The 16,987-nt window shown below is 51.0% G+C and overlaps 4 protein-coding genes across 4 annotated transcripts; all 4 read left to right on the top strand.

Annotated features, from left to right (window-relative positions):
- Positions 1-1,332: 1,332 nt before the first annotated feature.
- BJX68DRAFT_253258 (glycoside hydrolase family 71 protein) lies at positions 1,333-2,797 on the top strand (the record flags this gene model as incomplete). The annotated part of the gene is made up of 4 exons (XM_071042693.1): positions 1,333-1,470; positions 1,520-2,048; positions 2,102-2,233; positions 2,298-2,797. The coding sequence occupies 4 exons, from the start codon at positions 1,333-1,335 to the stop codon at positions 2,795-2,797; spliced, it is 1,299 nt and encodes a 432-aa protein (XP_070902820.1).
- Positions 2,798-3,235: 438 nt separating this feature from the next.
- BJX68DRAFT_229811 (uncharacterized protein) lies at positions 3,236-3,953 on the top strand. Its single transcript, XM_071039106.1, has 4 exons — positions 3,236-3,420; positions 3,490-3,530; positions 3,609-3,677; positions 3,758-3,953. The coding sequence occupies exons 1-4, from the start codon at positions 3,406-3,408 to the stop codon at positions 3,846-3,848; spliced, it is 216 nt and encodes a 71-aa protein (XP_070902819.1). The 5' UTR covers positions 3,236-3,405; the 3' UTR covers positions 3,849-3,953.
- Positions 3,954-4,863: 910 nt separating this feature from the next.
- BJX68DRAFT_194138 (uncharacterized protein) lies at positions 4,864-6,169 on the top strand. Its single transcript, XM_071037447.1, has 4 exons — positions 4,864-5,089; positions 5,211-5,324; positions 5,383-5,499; positions 5,567-6,169. The coding sequence occupies exons 1-4, from the start codon at positions 5,017-5,019 to the stop codon at positions 5,875-5,877; spliced, it is 615 nt and encodes a 204-aa protein (XP_070902818.1). The 5' UTR covers positions 4,864-5,016; the 3' UTR covers positions 5,878-6,169.
- Positions 6,170-7,039: 870 nt separating this feature from the next.
- BJX68DRAFT_229804 (mitochondrial protein from FMP27-domain-containing protein) lies at positions 7,040-16,900 on the top strand. The gene is made up of 3 exons (XM_071039105.1): positions 7,040-16,016; positions 16,067-16,167; positions 16,233-16,900. Exons 1-3 carry the CDS (start codon positions 7,566-7,568, stop codon positions 16,285-16,287), a joined length of 8,607 nt encoding a protein of 2,868 aa, XP_070902817.1. The 5' UTR covers positions 7,040-7,565; the 3' UTR covers positions 16,288-16,900.
- Positions 16,901-16,987: the final 87 nt, after the last annotated feature.

The following is a 16,987-nucleotide window of genomic DNA, read 5'->3' as shown; positions in this document are numbered from 1 at the left end:
ATCTCGATCTATGTTAGGTCAAATGAGGCGTTTAGCGAAAAGGCAAGCAAAAGCAACGCCATATGATGCAGATAGGCAGACAGATAGTCATATCGTAGCTCTCGCTTGAATTCTCGTTGGTCAGGCGCGAGGTTACCCTACCATTGCGGCGTCGGTCTGGAATTCAACTCAAAGGCACTCTACTTCTGTGAGGCTCTAAGTACAACTACTAGTACCAGGAGAACATTCACGAGGCTCTACGGGTAAGTATGGCAATGCTGGTTGCCCCGGAGATATCTGGGAAACCACACAGGAAGGAGCAACCCGCGCACTGATCGGATGCGGAAGGCACGAATAGGTGGCCCTGGGCCGCTTCTTCGTTTTCCGTGGCGACAACTTCCCCGCAGCTAAGGAAGGTGCGATGGACGCCTGCCCAGGCGTGCTAGGGGTGTGCTTGCCGAATTGAGACAATGCTGTACCTAGCCCTACATCCCAAACCGAACATATCAGTCGCGACAATTTTCGCGTTTTCTGGTCTTGGACTATGACGGTTCGATTCGGCGTGGCTCACCGGTGCACCATATGGAGTGTTGATATTGCATTCCTTCTGCTTTGTCTGGGTCTAAGCGCGGGATATAAGCACGAAACGTGAATCGAGACATCAAGTGTATGCACAGGAGCGAACATCGTGATACAGGCAATCCTCAGCCGCACGATATCGGTATATCGCTCGTCGGTTAGCCTCGTGAAGAACCGGGCATTCCTCGGTTTTGTGGGGAGTAGTCTGGGGTCGGACTGGTATGCCGTGAAGAGGTGTATGGAGACTATAAGACAAGACACTGTAAGCCATAAGCCGGGAAAACCATATTGAAGCAGTAGGTAGGGCGCCATTCTTCAAGGTCAACTCGGTTGGCTCGATGGCGTGCCGTTCCTCGCTCGAATTAATCTGGGGTAGACGTTTCGCTGCCTCCTTCAAGACGCATGGAAGGATGAAAGAAGCTTGTTGCAGGATTGGCACAGTGCTGTGGCTGCCACCGTTGGCTGAAAGAAATTAGCAGGGGCGTCGTCAAGACACACTAGGGAAGATTAGGAGTATAACTGCGGGGAGGAATGCAACCCTACCCCTGTCACGGTTTGTTAGGGCTTTGATGCCGTCAGGCGATCATCAGTTTTCGCGACATTTTCGCCGAAATGGTAGACATACAGTAGATATGGAGTGAGAGATCTTGATCCTTCCTGAAAGTGGTGTTGACGAAAACGCTATATAGAGTGCTTGAAGTCGCTCGATAAGATGGATATCCAGACTCAAACTTGCCTTTCAAGCTGGGATAACTGCAACAGCTGAGCCGCATGATGCTGAACATCTTTGTCCGCTGCTGTGCAGTGCTGGCTACTTTGGCCTATGCACTTCCTGCTCTTGCTCTCCCCGGAGCAAGCACCGAGCTCGTCACTCGCCAGGACACGAACAAATATGTCACCGCGCACTTTATGGTACGCTACTCATCTCACCCCTCTATCTCATCAATACTAACGGAACCAGGTCGGTATAGTCGAGCACTACACTCTCGACGACTGGAAAGAGGACATGGAACTCGCCAAGGAAATCGGCATCGACGCCTTTGCCCTCAACTGCGCCAGCATCGACAAGTATACCGACCCGCAACTCGCCCTCGCCTACGAGGCCGCCGAGGCCGTCAACTTCAAGGTCTTCATCTCCTTTGACTTTGCCTATTGGTCCAACGGCGACTCCCCGCGAATCACCTCCATCATGCAAAAGTACGCCAACCACCCGGGTCAGTTCCAGTATAATGGAGCAGCGCTGGTGAGCACGTTTGTCGGCGATAGCTTCAACTGGACTCCTGTCAAGAGCGCCGTGCAGCATCCGCTCTTTGCCGTCCCCATGATTCAGGATCCGGCGTGGTCGGGGACCGCGAACACGGGCATTGACGGCGCGTTCTCGTGGTATGCTTGGCCGACTGATGGAGGGAATAGTATCATTCCTGGGCCGATGACGACGGTTTGGGATGATAGATATCTCAAGAGCTTGGGCAATAAGGCGTATATGGCTCGTGGGTCTCCCTACATTATATCATTGATGAATGATGGATGCTGACAGGTGCAGCTGTTTCTCCTTGGTTCTCGACACACTTCAACACCAAGAACTGGGTCTTCATCTGCGAGGAACAGATTACCATTCGCTGGCAGCAGATGCTCGAAATGCAGCCGGAGCTGATTGAGATCATCTCCTGGAACGGTGCGCCTCGAACCATAACAAAACAAGAATGAAAAGGACTGCCCACTAACAAAACAATATCTAGACTACGGCGAATCGCACTATATCGGCCCCTACTCCTCCGCCCACTCCGACGACGGCTCCGCCCAATGGACAAAGGACTTCCCGCACGACGCCTGGCGCATAATCTCAAAGCCCTACATCGCCGCCTACAAAGCCGGCTCCCACCAACCGGTCGTCGACTACGAGCAGCTCGTCTACTGGTATAGACCAACCCCCAAGGAGGTGACATGCACCAAGGACCCACTCGGTAAGCCGAACGGATACCAGATGCTCTCGGACAGTATCTTTGTGACTACACTGCTGACGGAGCCGGCGACGCTGACTGTTTGGAGCGGGGATCGGGAGGCGGTTTCGGTGGAGGTTGGTGCGGGGATTGTTACCAGTCGGGTTCCTATGGGGGTCGGTGTTCAGTATTTTGAGGTTAGTAGGAATGGGTATACGTTTATTTGGGGAGAGGGTGGGATGGATGTGGTGGATCATTGTGATTATTATAATTACAATGTTTATGTAGGCTCTCTCTAGTGGTCGATGGACGGGTTGGTAGGTGGTGAGGTGGCTGCTGATGAGCTGTGGACGAGACCGGCAGATCGTTGATATGGTGGAAAAGCTGAGGTAGTTCTTGGACTGATCAAGTACACTTGGTTGTACTTTACTGTATATAGTTAGTAATTTCGAAGAGACAGATGGGAGAAATGAAGGGCCTTTGTAGTCTTGTTTGACTGAGGCCTGCCTTTATTCTCGACTGTAATGACTATTAGGGTAGCAACGGACGTTACACAACTCCAAGGTATATCAGCTACCGGTCAGGATCATGGATCACTGCATCAATCCAGTGCCATAATTCCATCACATCTTGCTCTTCAAGATCCAAGATCAACAGCCTCGGCGCATCTCCGCACGGAGGAGATCGCGCAGCTTATGACGTAGCGTAATCACGAAACCCCAAGAGAGGGGCAACTCAGCTGAAATGTGTCTTCCAGGCTCCAGCTCAAGCCACCTCATCAGCCAACTCCACGAAATATTTAGTCCGGTTCCTGCACCAGGTTCTCTGATTTCTTCATCCTCTTCACAGTACCAATCTTCCTTTTCCATTCCCATACCCGCCACCTGAGTAAAACACCACAGCCAAAATGCCGAGCTACATCGTGAGCGCCTGCTCCTCCTACCCTCGGTATACCATCCAAGGAGCCCTCCGCTAACAGCATTTGGAACAGGTCAAATGCAAATCCTCCGCATCGGACGAGGAGATCCAAGCGTACGCCTTCACCCCGACCCCGCTACCCCGCAATCCATTCATCGATTCACCCATACTAATATGTTCGTCCCAATGCAGCGTCAAAGACCAAGCGGTCAAAAACGGAGGCACCATCACTCACGAGTATAGCTTGATCAAGGGATTCGCGTACGTGGCCATATTACCCAGCGTCTGACACTTCTTCCATCTACCTTTATCTGGGGCTGACTCTTGTTTCCGGGTGATAGCGTGACTGTGCCCGAAGTCTCCGTGCTGTCCTTCGATGGGCATCCTCATGTTGAGCGGGTTGAGGAGGATGCAGAGGTCAGGACGCAGTGATTTCAGGGTTGTTGCTAGAGTCTATAACTCGTAGGTACTCTCGAGTTGCGACTATTTTGTTAATGATATATTATGATGAGCCAATTTGAAATCAAGTTTTGAGTGCTGTTGGGCAATGTAGAGAAAGATAAATGGAGTGATATCCGGACTTCGAGGTATGTGATGAGGCCTTTTATACCTGTCCCTGCACCTGCACCTGCCTCCAAGGACGGATGGCTTATGAGTTGCGGGAAGCGATGATGCTGTTCAGTAATTGTCAAGCGGCCAGTGATGAGCAAGTAAAATTGTTGAAGGGGGCTGCAACCCGACAGCATAGGTTATCGTGGTGCTGTCGCGAAAGTCCACCCTGCCGGTGGGTCGTATCTGCAAACCACCGCAATAGGGCGTAGGGTGTGTAAGACGTTCGTCCATCTGGAAGTCGGACCGTTATACTCAGGATAACGATGGAAATGAGATCTGATACGCATTCTATAGCAACAATCGGTGGCGTATAGGGTCAACGCGAAGCGCCTGGCGCTCTGGGAAAGTCTTCTTATCGCAGGCCACCGGATCAGAGGGCTGGGAGAAAGCGACTCTTAAGACCAGTCACTGGCCTTTGGACGAAAGTCAGAGTGGGGTTCCTCAGCACAGCGGTCACTATGAGCAAGGTGTCTGTAACTTCACATTCTGGAGAGTCTCGTGGGGAAAAAGGGCGGTTGATGGCGGGTGACCTGAGAAAATGAGGAAGAACTTTGTCCAATTCACCTCCCCGAGTTCTGTAAAATAGTTATGATTAGCAAGCACTGGCTTGAAGATAGAGCGTGGTGAGCGGTCGTAAGAAGACCTATGGAGAAATGCGGCCAGGCATCTAACGACTCGTATCTTTTTCCATAATTATGAGGCAGAAAAATGAGGTATGAGCCACAAGTCGCTATACGGCTAACGGTCGATTCTCTTCTGTGACACGTAGCTTGAATCCTGATCCACGGATGATAGAATTGGATGATGGATGCGACGCGACTGTGATGGATATGTTATCCCTCCTCTGCATAAAATACAATATACAGCTATGTAATGCGCATAACATTGATCACGTGCAATTCCGCCCAGCCAGCAGATTGAATGGACGATTCCCTCTTGCAACCAACAAATCATCTTCACTCATGGGCAGACGCGGATCGTTGGCAAGATGAGTGGCAGCTCATATCCGAAAGCCGAATACAATGTACTGGGGGCCTCCTTGAAAGTGGGAGCGCTGAGTGGTAGGTTGCCCTCAACAATTTTCGCATCAGCATCCGGCGAGCTTTTCGCCTTTGCAGAAACCACCTCAATAGCATTTGATCTCATCGGTCTTAAAAAACTGCTTTCTGACCCATCCAACAGGCTCAGCCGGGCTCGTCTACGGCGGGATCTCAGGAGTGATCCGATCACCCCATCCTGTCATTCATTCCATTTCCTGCGGTATCCACTGGTTTGCTTGTGGAACCTCCTTTTGGTGTCAGTTTTGTTCCGCCCCCTGAATCTGACAGAATATCTTATTCACGCTCTAATTTAGGGTTGAGAAGCAATATTCTCGAGAAATACTATGAGGATAAAGCCACTCCCAGGCAACGTACCTATGCCAGTACTGTTTCTGGTGGTGTTGCTGGAGGCGTTGTTACCAGACTAATGGGTAATTCTTCTCCAGCAATTTTTTTGATAATGGGTCATATTCTTTTACGTTACTGACGATATTACAGGCGGTCGGCTTGTCCCGGGACTCGTTATCTTCTCGCTTCTTGGATGTATTGGGCAGGCCTCATACAACACCATCGATCAATGGCAGCTGAAACAAGCGAACACGCCGTCTAAGCCATTCCTTGACCGCATAGCGGAGTCTAAATGGGTTCCGCTCAAGTCGCTGTCTGACGACGAGTATCGGCACATCTTGAGCGAGAAACTGCTAAGCATTGAGGCGGAGATTGCGCTTATCGATGATAAGATCGAGGAGCTTGAGAGGGATAAAGTGGTTGAGTCGAAGAAGCAGTCTACTGAACAACGAACACAGTGATTGCCGTGCTATATCGACAGTACTATCAGCTTCAAAACCGGGATGGGTAAGCAGAGTGAAAGTTCCGCATGCCTCTCAGGTGGTTGCATTAGCAGGCATCACTGCTATTATACCGAACCAGCTCTTGGTCACTCAGGCTCAACTTTATCACCGACGCGAACGCTATGCGGATCGCGCTCTTATGTATTATATATAACCTAATACGGGAAAAGACCGCTCTTTGGGCTACCACCAGTCCTGGTTCAGTACGCGGGGCACTCCTCGCCGCAATCAATCACCATCTTAGTCTACACCAATAAATATGCAACTCGGAGGATGCGTTTTCAAATTATATTTTGGTGACTCTGGGCGGCGCCAGCTGGACAACAATACTGGCCAATAGCTTACGATTTCTGAGCGTGGGAGGGGACCCAGTTGCAAGCCTTGCGAGCCTCGTCCGAGGGTACGACAACCTGACTTTCGACACAAGGACCCAACACCTCTTGATTTCAAAGCTTCAAGAGTAGAGTTCCTAGCACTCCTCTCTACTTTCAAATTCGCAGTAGAGAGCCGCTTTTGCTAGAGTGTCTGTGTACACCTGCTACATGGTCGTCTCGCCCAATCCAACGAGTGAGTTTGAGGAGCTGGTCGACAGTACCTGGTGGGATCATGATGATCGAGGTGAGGCGATTGTGCGGTTGTGTATTGAGGAGATTGGTGTTATCTATATGGGGTTTGCTCGTGGGGTAGAGTGGGATGTTCTTGACAGGACCTAGGGTGAGTTATAGGCTACTAGGAGAGAAAGTGGGTTAATTGAAGGAGGGTGCATATGCGTATGACTAGTTGATCTCTCAGAACTACATCCAGTACTACGTATTAGTGGTGTCACGGAATATATAGTCGCACCCTTAAGGCTGTTTGACCTCACCACGGGGCTGGTTGAGCCTTTTATCCAAATTTATCTGACCATCCATCTAGACTACCCTATACCAGAGAAAGTATAAATGCATTCAAGCACCAGAATCAATCCAGAACTGGTAAAATGTCGCGCATGCATGCAGTTTGCCGAGCCAGCCGATCGACTCTCGCAATGTGGGCGACTTTTTCCGCATGCAGTTAACTCCGGCCCATTTGGCATCCATGCAAAAAAAAAAACAGTGGACGAACTATCGATTGTCTGACAGGTCGGAGCATGATTACGGAGCATTGTCCAGCGTAAACCTGATTTGTCCATCCGCGTCATAGCAATCGATGGTATCTCCTCTTCCAAGCTGACCTGGAACTCAGCCAAAGTATTTCCGGTGCTGTGGTTCACCCTTTTGGATTCCTCCCGCTGTCTTGTCTTCCTCATCCACCCCCAACTCTGTCTTGTTCGCTTCGTTCTCGCTTCGCCTTCTCTATCTTATTGAACCTAATTCTATTTAATAATATTCTTCGAGCATGACTGTCCTACGAATTCCCCGATTCTCCCGCGCCTCTGTTTCCGCCGCCGGTGCTCCGTTCTCCTAATTGAGACTCGTCCCTTTGAAAGGTCCCGCGACTGACACAGGAATACTTCAGCCCGGGGATGCTGTTGAACTGACGCTGGCAACGAATCGGTACGAGCTACATTACAGGATTCTCAAAAGCTCCCTCTCGATGGTGCCTCATTTGGAGCCAGCCCGCCGCCCCGTACAGCAGATCAGTTCAGCTGGTCGCGAGCCGCCACGATGACGCTATTCAATCCCACAACTGTCCTCGTCGGGTTCCTCCTCCTCTACCTCGCGTCCTTCCTCATCTTCGCCATCGTCCGCATCGCAACCGGTATATCGATCCAGCGAATCGGGTACTTCTCGCTCCGCCGCATCGCCTACGTTCCCAGGGAGGGGTTGCTGATCGAACTCCGCGGACTCGGACTCTCCTTACACCCTCCGTCCTTTGCCCAACCGACATGGCTGAGTCTGCGGCTTACAGACTTGAAAGTGACGCTGGATCCGTCAGTTTCGAGGAAAAGGGGGACCGCAGAGAATAAACCCGACGCGGAGGTGGTGCAGAGCCAGTCGGAGGAGGAGCAGGGACAACACCAGGACGGGGAAAGTGATGCGGCCACGACGCGGAAGAATAAGACGTGGATTGCGCTGAATCGTATTAAGGAACGTGTGAAGCGTTTACACCGGAAAATCCATTGGTTGAGGTTGGTGGACGTTGTCGCGGTCAATACCACTATCAGCTTCCTCGAAGCTGGGCAGATTCAAGTTGGCACAATATCGCTGGCGGTGGACACGAGGCGGAAGATGGTGGATAGGGGGAAGGTCTTTCGACGCAAGAAGGGAGATTCCGATGAACTGCGCCCTGCTGAGTGGGTTCTCAACGTGCGCAATGTCCTAGCAGTCGTTGACGGCAACGAACCAATTGAGCTTTTGGATCATGTGGCAATGAATATTCACGGGATCCTGCACAAGAGTTTGGACGGGTTGAGGGATGCATCAATAGCGTTGAAGATCGGGAGGATGCATGTTCCCTACGATGACCTGACGCTTTTAGTGCGGCGGATCAAACACTCCCAGAAACCGACGGTCGACTCCGATTCTGCCGAAGCTGATGAAGGAGTCACATTTGCTGACTTTGTGGAGGAGTTGGACAACCCAGGAAGCCGAGATGAGGTTATTGTCGAAACCGTCAACGCCTCAAAGGAGTTTGCAGGCTCACTCCTCCGCGGGATCCAGGAGATACAGGTGGCACTGAGCTTTTTCAGGCTATCTCGTGCCATCCAGCCTCCATCGCCTGGCCAGAGCTCCGTATATCTGAATGTTGTGTCTCATGAAATCGGAGTTGACCTCCACCGTATGGACCAGACGAGCCCGGCGCATCGGATGTATTTCCAGCGAAATGATATTGCCCACCAAGCCCTCCTTGCGGCCATATCCCTCTCTGTTAGTCTGGACGACAGCTCAGGCGAGACAGACAATATCCTCTATATTCCCATGGCGACTACCACAATAAAAACAACCTTGCCGTCAAAAACTATCAGCTCTTATGACGGGTACAATGCAGAGGAGCGAAACACCAACATTCTCTTCGCCAACCTGGTGGTCACATCTCCTGCCCTTGATTTAGAGCCGCAGCACGTTTCGCGGCTCCTCGATTTAGCTCAAAGCAAATCATCTTCTTCGCGTGGGAAGAAGAGAGCCAGGGGCCAGTTGATATCCCGTTTGCTTCCCAAGACGAATATCAAGCTCTCTGTCCACGAGCCCGTGGTCCGTTTTGTCCTTCCCATTTCCGACACCACTTCCCCAGAGGACGACTACAACCTCCTCATCTCCTCAATATCATCTATATCCCTTGACATCGAATCATCTCACTCATCCGAGGGAGGCGCCCATTATTCCCTATCATCTATATACAGGGTCGCCTCCCATAAATTTTACTATCAAACACCCTCTGGCATCAAACATAACCTTCTTACCACTGAGAATATGGAACTCAAATTCCTGCTTAGTGCATCACCCGAATTGTGTGTCATGGCTTCAGGCACTCTGAATACATTCTCAGCACACATGGTCAACGGCGAAGTCAACCGCGGGATCCAGCAAGTCGTGGAGCAGTTCCGCGCTCAAATTCGACCGAAGCGGAGGTATTCCATGTCAGTTGAAGAACGGAAGCCTAGCGTCCTCCGCCGACTGCCACCTTGGCTGCAGCGATTTCAGTTCGAAGCTACTGGGTTTAGCTTGGAAATCGCCGGAGTTGACGAACCTGTGTCGAAAGTGTCTCGGGGTGTTTCATTACAGCTGCAGTCATGGACCGCTGATTACAGGGCTCAGAAGACTGAACCAACCGTCGTCAGTGTGGCACGTCGACGAACCCCCAGCCATTCGACGATTGGTGACGAATCGCCCTTTAGGTTTACACCAACGTCCCCTCCCAGGCAAACCGCGAAAGTCGGAGCAGCAGATGGCAGACGATTGGCTGTCCATGCTCGCGGCTTTGAGGGTTTCGTTATTGAATCCGAAGATTATCTAGAGTCTGAACCATTCTTTTCACTACCTCGATTCGAGGTAGCCCTAAGCACAGCGAGCGATCGCCTTGGCCCGATTTTCCACGCCAACTCTGTCATCAAGGGCGTTTACCTCCAATACTCGCTCTACCGATATTACTGTCTCAGCGTCGCCTTGGGCGTGCTGCAAAAGGCATTTTTACAACCTTCGCAAGCCCCCGAGGCCAAGAGAAACCTCAAAGATTTCTACCCTCCGCCTCCACGTCCTGTCACTCAGAGAAGTGAGCTCATCACAGTAGATGTGAAAGCTACAGTTGTTCAGCTCAAGGCGTTTATGCCTGCAGACCCACCAATGCTGTTGCAGCTTTATGGTGTCAGTGCTGGTTACCATCGACATGCCGCTCCGTTTGCTCGAGCCCGCTTGGTCCGTTTACACGCCGAGGCACCCAAGCTGAAAGGCGTGTGGGCAAGGATAGTCAGCATGAACAACTTCCGGCTTGACCTGCGGACGATGAAGCTGAAGCAAGGCCCTAACCTGGTGGAGGATAAGTCCATCGATATCTGGACAGACTTTATCCGGATAGGAGTCCCTCATCATATGATTATGCACCGTATTTTTGACAACGTGATCAACACCTCCAAGTCTCTCAAGCAGCTGCACCACCGCTTGAAGACCCACTCATCTGAGTTCACTTCAGTGAGGGAACCGGAAGAGCCGAAGAAAGTTCCGAAAATCTCCTTCCGGAGCAAAGCACTCCTATTCGAGTTGGAAGACGACGCCTTCGAGTGGAAGCTCGGCTGCATATACCGGGCTGGTCTCATCGAACAACGCCAGCGCCAAGCCAGAGAGGATGCTTTCCAACTTAAGCTCCAAAAGCTCAAAGAAACCGACCAGCGCCGAGCTTCTTCTAGACTGCGGACTAGGTCCAGTCATCGAACGCTGCGCAGCGAGCGCGTTAGTCAAGATACAAGACGAAGCAAGAGCGCCGACGCGAAACCACGGAACAACGCACGAGATGATAAGCGCGGACGCGGGAGAAAGTTTCGCTACGATACGGAAGGTGTATCTTCGTTCTCTAGTGAAGCTAAGGTTTCCGCTGAAAGCGCCTGGTATCGACTGCAGCACTATAATGCCCGGAGTTGGAAGGAAAAGATTGACGCTGCTCTGCAGTTCCAGGGCTCATCAATCAAAGAGGTTCGAAATCTCTTCTCAGGCGCCGATGAGCCCCCAGAGGATGTGCAGGAAACGGAAACAGTCCTCTCCATTCCTAATCGACCTGGTCTCATGGCAGCTTTGATTAGTGATGTCAACTTGACTATTGACAAACCGACGTTTCCCCTCGAAAACTATCCTCTTTTCTTACACAATATCGGCAAGGGTATGCCTATGTCTACGAAATATGCGTTACTCATTCCTATGAGCATTCAGTTGGATATGGGTGAGGCCCGTGTAAACCTGAGGGATTATCCCTTGGATCTTCTGCACATCCCAGCGCTTCGACCCGGCCAGTCGCCTAGACTGCCAAGTTGGTCTCTTCGAACAAATTTTGTGATTGCTGAAGAGTACCGCAACTACAAGTCCTCAAGACAGGTTCAGGTGGAGCTTGTCCCTTCTAGTGAGCTTCCTGATGGAACGACAAGCCCTTCTTTCTCGCTCAATGTGTGGCGATCTGTCAGTCCTGTGAAAACTTATTCGGACCCTGTCATTGAGATTAACACAAACCTTCCTACAAGCATATCTTGGGGCATGTCTTACCAACCTGTCATCCAGGACATGATGAAGATCATCGAAGGCTTCACGAAAATGGAAATCGACCCCTCTGAAAGGGTTGGCTTCTGGGACAAAATTCGACTCAGTTTCCATTCCCGGATTCGCGTCAAATGGAAGGAGGATGGAGATGTTCACCTGCGCCTGAAGGGCTCACGAGACCCGTACGTGGTTACCGGGTTCGGATGCGGCTTTGTCATGTGTTGGCGCAAGGACGTTCAGTGGAACATCCATACAAGCGATGATCCAATGGAGTTCATGAGCGTGACGAGTGGAGAGTATGTCCTCGCTATACCAGACTACAACCACGAAGCCAGATATCTGGCTGAAGCCACGGCTGAAGAGCTTGAGACTTGTTCGGCCTCAAGCGATATCAAGAATGCGGCTCATTTCAAAAAGGTCATCATGAAACTGTCTGGCGATGTCAAATGGGGTGCGGGGCTGGTCTTCGAGCGCAATGTCAGCGAGACTGAGCGGTCGACGGAGTTTAGGAATCATTATGATGTGGTTCTACAGAATCCGATTTATGTTGATTCGGATGCACGGAAAGACTATGATGCTTACCACGGCTTCCGAAGCAATCACATCCACCTTTCAGTCGCGATTATTGCTCCAGTGAGTCGGAACTGGAGCTCCGATTCTGAACAGCCAACGACAAGTTACAACACGGTCCATCTTACGCCGCGTTTCTTCACCCACTTCTTCAGCTGGTGGTCGCTCTTCTCCGGCGTCATGTCATTGCCTGTTCGGCAGGGACGACTATGGCCAGGAATTACAAAGACAAACAAGAAGTTCAACCGTCACTTGGCTACCATCAAGTACAAGTTGCTTTTAGCTCCTCTCTTTGTGGCTCACATCTATAAGCACAAGGATCCCGAGGATTATTCTGAAGATGTCGTCACCGCCACAGGTTTGAAGGTTAGGTTGGACAGTCTGAAGCTGGATATCCATCAACGACGAGAACAGATAAAGACACCCTCTAAAGGTAGATTGCGACAGCCTCAGGCCAGTGCTATCCGTATCTACAAAGCGGAGTTGGATCTGCAAGCTGCAGACTTCAGGGCTGTCTCGGCGAGTATCGAGGGTACCAACATGGATGATATCGAGCGAAAAAGGGACGATATACTGTCTTCCTTCCAACAACCTGTCCCACCAGTAGATCTCTCCCGATTTACTATTCCTGATCAAAACCTTGATTGGGTTGATATGGATGACTTTGTCGAGCTCGACTGGATCCTGCCGCAAGAGTCAAATCCTCGGACGAAAATCCTGCCCTTGGCATTTACTCCTCGCTTCACATACTTCCGGCAGACGGACCATGGACAAATTGCCCCCGATCAAACGGGGTATAGTAGCTTCGGTAACGAAGATACTCACGACTGTGTCATGTCGGAAAAGAATGAGCCACGTCGGGTGCAGATCGAACTTATCAGAGACCGGCTCGCGACTGTTGAGGCCAAAATGCAGGAATGCACTCGCGCGATTGGCGAGCAGGAACTGCAGATGGCAAAGGATGTCGACCACGATGTTCAGTTAAGACTCCAACACAACGAGTACCTCCGACAAGCGGCGTCACTCGCTCGCAGACGCGCCTTCCTCTCATCCGGCCTCCAGCGGTTAGAGAGACAAATGGTGCGTAGCAAGAGCAACGACAACTACCAAAGTGATGCGGCTAGCCGGGCAGATGCTGATTCCGATTCTGCGAGTGATGGCAAAGAAACCGACATCGACGGCTTCTACGCCTCTCCTGAAGATGACTTGACGAGTGATTTTAACAACCGTTTCATGATCCATAGCATTCAGTTGAAGTGGAACAACTCCCTGAGGAATATCCTATTACGGTATATCCACCAGGTTAGCCAACGGCGTGGTTTCGTGTACTACATGTCCCGTCGAGCCGTCAAGTTCATCTTGGATATCGTCGAAGAACAAAGCAAGAACCAAGGAGGCTACTCAAAACTCTTCAAGGGAAACACAAGGCGCCCGTCAGATGTTCCCGACGAAGACGATAGCGTGGAAGATCGGATCGAGCAGTTGCTCCACGACGCCAAACGCTTTGTCAGTGCAGAGCAAGAAGATCCGCCCGAGCATAAGGATCCGCCGACGTTCAGGTCTGATTCCAGTGACGAGATATCGCCCGAGTTTACCGCGCAGAATAGTTACCACTTACGACTTATTGCGCCTCAGATCCAGCTTCAGAGCGAGAAAAATCCTAGGTCCGTCATTCTTGTTGCTGCTAAGGGCATGCAACTCAAAGTGGTGTCTATTATGGACAAGGAGCGCGTCTCTGATGATATAAGCGGCCTGGTTCAGCGCCGTTTTACCCTCAACATGGATGGCGCTCAATTCTTCGTTGCGACGCAAAAGAACCTAATGTCGCATCTGCAATTCTACGCTGGGAACAAGTACGGCAATGCGCCAGGCTCTGCATGGCCGCCGTGGTTGACTCTTGAGGCCATGTTCGATTTCGAGCTCAACCCATTCGGCTTCTCGAGAATTATACAGAAGACTTCGGCCAGCTTGCGATATGACAAGTACAACAACCTCCGTTTGAAATACAATGACGAGGTCGCCAAAGGCCAGCCAGATCAACAAGGACATCCTGATGGCCAAGAAACCAGGATGGACAGCATCAGCGTCGATTTCCCTCAGTTCCGCGCTATTTGCGACTCTGCCGAGTACTACACGCTGTATATCATTGTCCTTGACCTGCTGCTTTACAGTGAGCCGCTTGAGAAGGTTCGAAACGAGAAACTGGAGAGGATTATGCTCACCTCAGACTTCAGTGATCTGAGAGGGGCTCCGGAGATGGTATATAAGTTGCAGTCGCGCCTTCGGCAACTAGAGGAGATCAAGGAGCATTTCCAGATCCATGCCAAGTACTTGGATAAGCGCGGTTGGGAGGATCGGTTGATTCTCGAGAAGGATATTGCTCGGTGCGAGGATGAATTGTTCTTCTTGATGAAGGCAATTACAACCTCGCAACGCAAGGTTGAGCCTACTGCCACAGGGGCTACAGGTATCCTGCGCTGGAATATTTCGGCAAATGAAATCGTCTGGCACTTGATGAAAGACGAGACGGAGCCTTTGGTTGAATTCCAGCTCCGCAATGCTGAATATGACCGCACTGACAATAGCGATGGCTCGAACCACAATCAAGTTGCTGTTGAACGACTGTACGGCCTGAACCTTCTGCCTGACGCAGTTTATCCACAGATCATTGTGCCGTACCTCGATCAGACCCGGCGTATGGACGGCCCCGATGACTACATGATCAAGGTCAAATGGCATATGCTCGAAGCTGTTGCCGGTATCCCCGTCGTGGATGACTTTGAGGTATCGCTGTTCCCTCTGAAGATTCAATTGGAACATGAGCTTGGGCAGAAGGTATTCGAGTACATGTTCCCAAATGTTGGGTCAACCGCGTTTGAGAACGGCGGGTTCTCGCCTTTCATGATCAAGAACATGCAGCCACTTGAGCAGACGGATTCTGATGACGAAGAATCCTCTGCGGTTTCTAACACCAGCCCCCGAGAGACCAGTGACAGCGAACATTCATCGAAGGGACCCAGTGCTCTTGAGCTACGACTACAACCTACCCTGTCGCTGGCTGCGAAGCCACACGCTGAACGTCGCCCCTCACACCTCAAGGGCCTGGCCATGACGCCGATTCACAAGGATAACAAGGATAATCGTTCGCAAACCCGACCTTCTCTGGCGGTCGCTAAGAAGAAGTCCACTGATAGTCTCCGAGTCCTCTCGCGGCAAGCTACTTCACTCTCAACTACTAGCGTCAACGATGACAAGGGCAAGAAATTTGGCTTGGCCATCATAGGCAACAAGAACGGAAAATCCAAGGATCGCGTGGACGATTTCGCGCAGATGATGGCCCGTGCGTCAAATTACATGACTCTGGCCCACGTTCGAGTACAGGACGTGGTCCTCTGCGTCAGCTACAAGGGTAGAGCCGAACACAACATCGAAGACCTCCACGACTTTGTCTTCCGGTTACCCATCTTGGAATACCGGAATAAGACGTGGTCAAATCTCGACCTTGCCCTGCGGCTGAAGAAGGACGTCATCAAGGCCCTGATCTCACACGCGCCTGCCATTCTCGGCAACAAATTCTCCCACCACCGCCCCTCGAAACAGCAACTGCGAAAATACCGCGAGCTGGCTAGTTCTTCCCAGATCATGCACTATCCGGATCCATCCTCGTCTGCCGACAATGCTACGCAAAGCCCTAGTTTGGTCAGTGCCGACTCGAGCAGTGGGTATAACTCGGAGCCGCAGTCGCATCGGTCGTCTCCGCTTGCTCGATCGAATTCTCTAGGGTCTAGCATGTATAGTGGTCAGGATCAGAGCGGGTTGTTTGATTCGCGCTCTGCGAGTGAGGTTGATGTTGATGCTCGTTGGGAGGTAAGTTTTGCCCACCTGTTGTGGTATAACGAAAGCTAACTAGTCGGTAGCAATCTCGCCGAATTGTCAATCCTCCTTCGCGGCCCATGACATCGGGAACTGCAATCACACGCTCTGAAACAGCCCGCAAGCTAGACATCTCGGAGGATAGGTGAGCAAATTTCGCTTGTGGCATTTGACTTCAACAGAATGCTGACTCGTAGTTTCGAACAATAGCTCCAAGTCAACGATTCGGAATCTGGGCCGTAAATTGCTTCCTGGTCGGAAGTGATACTCTCATCTCATTACGCCCCCATCCCGCCAATTCACCTCTACCTCTTTCCCACATGCAATATTCTCGAATCTCGTTCATCTACGGATACATATACCCAAGCGCAACCGCAGTGGTATATAGGCGTCAGGGTCTCTATTTTTGGATCACGATCCGATACCCCTGAATCTTCTCGCGCACTGCTTTTTTGCCCTGTTGACTTTTACTTTTTCACCTCCTGTCCTATTGAGCGTTGCCTTATCTTCCTGCTGTTCTAGCCCATAAATACTGTTGTTTCTTTGTTTTCGTTCCAAAGTTATTTCACCAAGGTGTAACTGCACTTGGTACCCCCTTATCACATACTGTTTTGGTGTTACTTGTTTGCATTTGTGGTCTGGTCTGGTCTGGTTTGGCGTGGCGTGTGGCTTCTTCAAAATGGGGTGGCTCGCATTGGTTGGCTAGCTTTTGTTGGTGCTGCGGTGGGAAAGAGAAACATGCATGGCTATCGTACATGCCATACATATAGGGGGTATGACATACTGTTGGGATTTCCTTTTGATATTAGGGTAGCTTTTACACTGTATATAGAATTCATCTGGTTTTATTTGGGCTTGGATCTCAAGCGCAACGCAACACGTCAACATTGCAGCTGACTGGTTTTCCATACACGTACTTGATCGCTCTTCTCGGGATGAGGATGGAGCCAGCGAACGAGAGCACA

Source organism: Aspergillus pseudodeflectus (assembly GCF_044049435.1).
Source record: "Aspergillus pseudodeflectus strain CBS 756.74 chromosome Unknown BJX68scaffold_7, whole genome shotgun sequence".
Taxonomy (NCBI): Eukaryota; Fungi; Ascomycota; class Eurotiomycetes; order Eurotiales; family Aspergillaceae; genus Aspergillus; species Aspergillus pseudodeflectus.
Note: the sequence above shows the minus strand (reverse complement) of the source record. Positions and strands in the feature narration are given on the sequence as shown.

What these genes read in the sequence shown, in the direction of transcription:
- BJX68DRAFT_229811 (XM_071039106.1), top strand. An exon ending in TCGGACGAGGAGATCCAAGC is followed by an intron (nt 3,531 to 3,608) that starts GTACGCCTTCAC and finishes GTCCCAATGCAG; the next exon opens with CGTCAAAGACCAAGCGGTCA. An exon ending in AGCTTGATCAAGGGATTCGC is followed by an intron (nt 3,678 to 3,757) that starts GTACGTGGCCAT and finishes TCCGGGTGATAG; the next exon opens with CGTGACTGTGCCCGAAGTCT.
- BJX68DRAFT_194138 (XM_071037447.1), top strand. Translation starts at nt 5,017, where the DNA reads ATGAGTGGCAGCTCATATCCGAAAGCCGAATACAATGTACTGGGGGCC. An exon ending in GAAAGTGGGAGCGCTGAGTG is followed by an intron (nt 5,090 to 5,210) that starts GTAGGTTGCCCT and finishes CCCATCCAACAG; the next exon opens with GCTCAGCCGGGCTCGTCTAC. An exon ending in CGTTGTTACCAGACTAATGG is followed by an intron (nt 5,500 to 5,566) that starts GTAATTCTTCTC and finishes ACGATATTACAG; the next exon opens with GCGGTCGGCTTGTCCCGGGA.
- BJX68DRAFT_229804 (XM_071039105.1), top strand. Translation starts at nt 7,566, where the DNA reads ATGACGCTATTCAATCCCACAACTGTCCTCGTCGGGTTCCTCCTCCTC. An exon ending in ATGTTGATGCTCGTTGGGAG is followed by an intron (nt 16,017 to 16,066) that starts GTAAGTTTTGCC and finishes ACTAGTCGGTAG; the next exon opens with CAATCTCGCCGAATTGTCAA. An exon ending in CTAGACATCTCGGAGGATAG is followed by an intron (nt 16,168 to 16,232) that starts GTGAGCAAATTT and finishes TTCGAACAATAG; the next exon opens with CTCCAAGTCAACGATTCGGA.